We start from the raw sequence: 6,365 nt of genomic DNA on the forward strand, positions 1-6,365 counted from the left end.
CCTGCTGATGGGGGATTTGCAATGGACAGTGAGCACAGGGGGACCGGCGGGCGGGTATTTCCCTGAAAACACCGCTCGCCGGCCATGTCACTTTTCCCTCAGCAGGGAGGGAGCCGCTCACAGCTAAAGCACCGTGGGCAAAACTCTCCCTCCCTGCTGATAGCTCTCTTACCGCCTTCCGAAGCGGGTATACGCCACCGGCCGCCCAAACAGGTCCGGGTCCAGGAACAAAGAGACCGGAAGCTGGGCAGCGCAGTGACTTATATCCGATCAGATCATACCACAGGAGCCGGGGGGGGTAGCTGGTGAGTCTTTCCAGGGGGAGAAACCACCTAAAATTAGCATAGGGGGCCCGCAGTCAGGTGGCAGCATCTCAAATTTTGGCTACAGTGCCCCTCAGTCTACACTCTGCTGACATCACTCACTATACAGCTAAACCCAAAGGATGTAAGCAGCGAGAAGAGAGAGATTTGTGTGCTTGCTCCTGCACAGGAAAGCTTGTGTACTTACTTTAATAATACATGCCAATTGTAGCAATGCCGAGCGCGATAGTACCTGCCCCGTCGCAGATGCGATCTCTTGTGATAGCTGCCGTAGCGAACATTATCGCTACGGCAGCTTCACACGCACTTACCTGCCCTGCGATGTCGCTCTGGCTGGCGACCCGTCTCCTTCCTAAGGGGGCGGGTCGTGCAGCGTCACAGCGACGTCACACGGCCGGCGGCCAATAGAAGCAGATGGGCGGAGATGAGCGCGACGTAAACATCCCGCCCACCTCCTTCCTTCCGCATAGCCAGTGGAGGCAGGTAAGGAGAAGTTCCTCACTCCTGCGGCTTCATACACAGCAATGTGTGCTGCCACAGGAACGAGGAACAACATCGTACCAGTCGCTGCAGCGAAATTATGCAAATGTCCGACGCTACACAGATCACCGATTTACGACGCTTTTGCGATCGTTTATCGGTGCTTCTAGGCTTTACACGTTGCGTCGTCGTTACTGGCGCTGGATGTGCGTCACTTTCGATTTGACCCCGACGATATCGCAGTAGCGATGTCTCAACGTGCAAAGTACCCCTAACTCATTCTAATCCCAACTAACATGATTAACAAATCCTCAGTGTCTCCCCTCCCTGTTGCTTCTGAGATCTCACACTGCTCAGTACATGCTGCAACTGTCAGTCAAGCTGGGTGATGAAGAGTTAAAACATTACTCTTTCTAAAAGCAAATAGCTGGATTAACAAATCCTCAGTGTCTTTCCCTTCTGTTGCTGCTGAGATCTCACACTGCTCAGTTTAAGCTGCAGCAGTCAGTCAAGCTGAGAGGGTAAATACTAAATACTCTTGGACTAATGAACCATCTCACTTTTTTGCTGGTCTCTTTCAATGTGTTACGACAGAGTCCTCCATGCACATGGGGAAGAACAAACCAGGAGAGAGGTTAACAACAGGTCCCTAAACAGACTAGGACCATCCTAAAATTAACCATGTTTTGTCCCTGCCTGACTACAGAGGATGGCACCCACTAATAAACATAAAAGTAGTGTACATCAGCAGAGGGTGAGACACAGGGCTAAAGAGGTGTTCACCAAGTCTTACAGGGAATACACAGGAAACCCAAAAAGGCTTATGGAAAAAGTGTAACCACTCAAAATCCTAAATCAAACTGAATGGAAGAATGCTGGAAAGGGAAACACACGAACCGTAGGGAAAAGCAAAAGTGATTACTCAGCAAAATGATTCTAAAGAAGGAAGTCCCAAACATGCAGTCTATGGGTCGCTGGTGACCACTGAGGCTATTTCATGCAGCCCATTGGCATCGTAGAACCCTTCACGATTGTAGCCCGGTCCAGGTGGCTGCTGCCGTCAATGTTTTATTTCAGAATGGGACACATTACTACAATAAAGAGACTAGGATGGGCACATTAGTACAAGAGGACCAGGATGGATACATTAATACAAGATAAGGACTAGGATGAGCAAATTACTACTAGAAGGGGACCAGGATGGAGACATCATAACAACATGGGGACCAGGATGTGGACATTACTATAAGAAGGTGACCTGGATGGGGACATTACTACAAGATGGTGACCAAGAGGGAGCACATTACTACAAGAAGGTGAACAGGATGGGAACATTATTACAAGATGAGGACCAGAATGGGAATATTACTATAAGAAAGGGGATCAGGAAGAGGACATTGCTACAAGATGTGAACAAAGATGAGCACATTACTATAAGAAGGGAACAAAGATGGGCCCAGTATTACAATAAGGGAACTAGGATAATGCATTACTACAAGATGAGGATAAGGATGGGTAATTACTACAAACTGAGGATTAGAATGGGGCATTACTACAAGATGAGGACCAGAATGGGGCACATTACTACAAGAAGGGGGCCAGGATGGGGCATATTACTACAAAAAGGGGGCCAGGATGGGAATATTACTACAAGAAGTGGACCAGGATGGGAACATTATAACAAAATGCATACCAGGATGGAGCACATAACTACAAGAAGGAGAACGGGATGGGAACATTACTACAAGATGAGGACTAGGATGGGCACATTACTACAGGAAGGGGACAAGGATGGGGCATTACTACAAGATTAGGACAGAGATCAAAGATATTACTGAAACATGGGGACCAGGATGGGGAACATTACTACAAGATGTTGGCCAAAATTACTATATGGTGCTAATTGTAAGTCAAGTATTACAAAAAAAAAAATAAAGTATGAAAAAAAAAAATTTGTACCTATAAATGCTGTTTTATTTAAAAACTACAATAAACAAAAAAAGCCTGTTTGTTATTACCACATCCGTAATAATCCAACCCATAAAACTGAGTCATAACCCATACGATGAATGCCATTTAAAAAAAAAATAAAGTAAAAGAGCAAAAAATGTTCAAAAAAAGTCATCATAAGGCCCGTTTCACACGTCAGTGAAAAACACTGACGTTCTTCACTGATGTGTAAAACACGAACATGTCCCTCCGTGTTCCATGATTCACGGCACACGTGGGTTGTCCATGTGCAATCCGTGATCCGTGATCGCATATGAACATTACTCCCCTGCCTTCGCTCCTGCTGTCCATGGTGCTGAAGTCCTTAGCTCTGCAGCGTCCGCCCACCGCTCTCAGCAGCTACTTCCTGGTCAGCTGTTCCTGCTCTCATGAATATTCATGAGCCAGGCAGGAGCTGCCGAGAGCGGAGGCTGCAGAGCAAATCGCAGGCAAGGTAAGTTGAAAATATTTAATATGTCCGTGATTTTCTGGTACGTGTTTCACGGATCACACCATAATGTGGTCCATGGGTCATCAGTGATGCCAGAAAAAAACGGACTTGTCTCCGTGCAGAAACACGGCCACAGGTGTACGCAGCATGGAGGCATGTTGAGTGAAAAATCACTGATGTGTGAGCAGACCCATTGATTATAATGGGTCTGCATACGTCACTGATTCTGGTACGTTTAAAAAAAAGCACATACGTGCTTTTTTTTAAACGCAGAATCACTGACGTGTGAAGGGGGCCTAAGATATATAGAAAAACAAATGTGGTACCACTAAAAATATCACTTTGTCCTACAAAGTATGCAACCCCTCAAATTCAATTTTTTTCTATGCGCAGCCTATATATCCAGCCGAGTTTGAGACCCCTGTTCTAAACTAAGGAGCTGTGATTCCAAACATCCATCAACCTTGGAATATAGCCAGCACTGATGGCATGTGAATAGCGAATATATAGCCCCTTCCAAGATGTGATAGGGCAAACAAATCGAGAAAGTAAACACACCTGTGTAGACATTCAACAGAGTGGCAAGTCAAAGGAAAGGAGAGACAAGAGAACTAACAGCAGTTAAACTGAGACAAAACAGGCTGTGGTCCAAGAGAGAGGGAAACCTATCACACAAACAGAAGTCACCGGATTGAGCCCCAGAGTAAAACTATAATAAAATTTTTATCTTAGTATCAAGATGATACAGCCACTCTGTATTTTCCACTAAATACAAGTCTAAAAGATCTATTTAGTAATGTATGCCATTTGTATTGTGAAGTCTAGAGATAGATCTGCTTTAAACATAATGTTAGAGACTGTCTTAGCTAAAACAAAAACTATCTGCCCCTCCAAAATAGGGAAAATTATTTGTAGGCAGCATATATTAAAATAAATCCATGGGATAGGGAATAACTTGTTGATTGCTGGGGGTATAACCACCATAACCCCGATCAATCATAAGAACAGTGAACTAAATATCAAAAAAAACTAGGCTCTGCCATCCCAAATTGAATGGCGCAAAGGTGCACTCGTTTGGTCTCTGCTCCGCTTTTCAAAGGGACCTACGGAATAGCTGAGTACAACACTTGACTCTCTCCGGCTATCCCATAGATGTTCAACAGAACAGTGGTCGAGCATGCACACCTGCACTCCATGGAAGACAGAGCTCTGCAGAGCCCAATTCTTGGGATTTATGAAGGTCCCAGAGGTTAGTCTACAGCAATCAGCAAGATATCCCCTATCATTTGAAGAGGGTATAACTTATTTTTTTGGGATAAATATTTTAACGCAAGTCTTGTGACTACCAACCCAACACGCCCAACTGAATTTTGTCAATTGGCACACCCTCTTTCAAGTCAAAATGTACATATGAGTTTATTGCCCCTAAATAATAATCTTTTTTTTAATCCTCTAATTTAAAGGATTAAAATGATGAGAAAGAACCAAACTTCAATCAAAGATTTCATCCTTCTTGGATTTTCCGGGGCTCCTGTTCTCCAGCAGTTACTCTTTGTCCTGTTCCTGCTCATCTATATAACCACTGTGATGGGTAACATATCTATAATCTTGGCCTACAGACTTACTCCATCTCTTCACACCCCAATGTACTTGTTTCTTGCCAATTTATCCTTCCTGGAGATCTGTTACATTTCTAATACTGTGCCCAAAATGTTGTCAAACTTCTTGTCAACCCACAAGACCATCTCGTTCTCGGGCTGCGTCCTACAGATGTACTGTGGCTTGCTCCTTGGTGGTACAGAGTGCTACCTGCTAGCCGTGATGGCGTATGATCGGTATAACGCCATATGTCACCCTCTGCTATATGGCACCAGTATATATAAAAGAACATGCATTCAGTTTGTAGCCGTCTCATGGATTGGTGGCGCTATAAACTCCCTAATACACACAATTCTTACTTTTAGCTTGCTTTTCTGTAACAATAATAGGATCAATCATTTTTTCTGTGATCTCCCTCCGGTAATGCAACTGGCCTGTACATCGACCATGACAAATGAGATTGTCCTCCTTGTGGCCTGTGGTTGTGTCATTGTCAGTTCCTTCATATTGACCATCATCTCCTACACACACATCATCGCAACGATTCTCAATATAAAGTCAACATCGGGGAGGAAGAAGGCGTTCTCCACCTGCACCTCCCACCTCATTGTTGTCACTTTGTTTTATGGTTCTGCCATTTTTATGTATTTTAGACCCAAGTCCAGTTACTCAATGGATCAAGACAGGGTGATATCTGCTCTATATGCCTTTGTCGCACCACTGCTCAATCCATTTATCTACAGCCTCAGGAACAGTGACGTGAAGGCAGCTGTTAAAAAGATAGTGTGTCATATCATTGTAGTCCAGAGATATTAACCCCTTCACCACCCTGTGATTTTCCTCGCCTTCTTCCAAAAGCCATAACTTTTTTATAGTTCCATCAATATGGTAATATGAGGGACTTGTTGTACTTTTGAATGACACCATTCATTCTGCTACATTTTGTACTGGAAAATGGGATAAGAATTCCAAGTGCAGTGAAACTGAAAAAAAAGTGCAATTCCATGATTGTTTTTTATTTTTTTTATTTACCATGGTCACTATATGGTACAACTAACATGTCAGTATGATTCCTCAGGTCAGTACAAGTTCATAGATACCAAACATGTATTGTTTTACTTTCAAATAAGTGGTGAAAAAAAATTCAGAATTATGTGGAAAAACAAATTGTACTTTTGTTGCCATTTTCCGAGACCCATAGCGCTCTCATTTTTAAGGATTTGAGGCTCAGTGATGGCTTATTTTTTGCATCTTGAGCTGACATTTTTAATTATATGATTTTTGCATATTTACGACATTTTAGTCATCTGTTATTGCATTTTATTGCAATGTTGAGGTGACAAAAAAAATGTTATTCTGGCATTTTGATTTTTTTCTCGTTACACCGTGTAACAATCAAGTTAATTGATTTTATGGTTTGATAGATCGGGCATTTCTAAATTCACTGATACCAAATATATGTATTTTTTTCAATAGTTTTTTTTTCAATGGGGCAAAATGGGGGCGAGTTATTTTTTAACTTT

General features: G+C 43.0%; 1 protein-coding gene across 1 annotated transcript; it reads left to right on the forward strand.

Annotated features, from left to right (window-relative positions):
• The first annotated feature begins 4,713 nt into the window (after positions 1-4,713).
• On the forward strand, positions 4,714-5,658 carry LOC142255864 (olfactory receptor 5V1-like). The gene has a single exon (XM_075327312.1). The coding sequence runs from the start codon at positions 4,714-4,716 to the stop codon at positions 5,656-5,658; it is 945 nt and encodes a 314-aa protein (XP_075183427.1).
• The last annotated feature ends 707 nt before the right edge of the window (positions 5,659-6,365 follow it).

Source organism: Anomaloglossus baeobatrachus, chromosome 11 (assembly GCF_048569485.1).
Source record: "Anomaloglossus baeobatrachus isolate aAnoBae1 chromosome 11, aAnoBae1.hap1, whole genome shotgun sequence".
Lineage (NCBI taxonomy): Eukaryota > Metazoa > Chordata > Amphibia > Anura > Aromobatidae > Anomaloglossus > Anomaloglossus baeobatrachus.

What these genes read in the sequence shown, in the direction of transcription:
- LOC142255864 (XM_075327312.1), top strand. Translation starts at nt 4,714, where the DNA reads ATGATGAGAAAGAACCAAACTTCAATCAAAGATTTCATCCTTCTTGGA.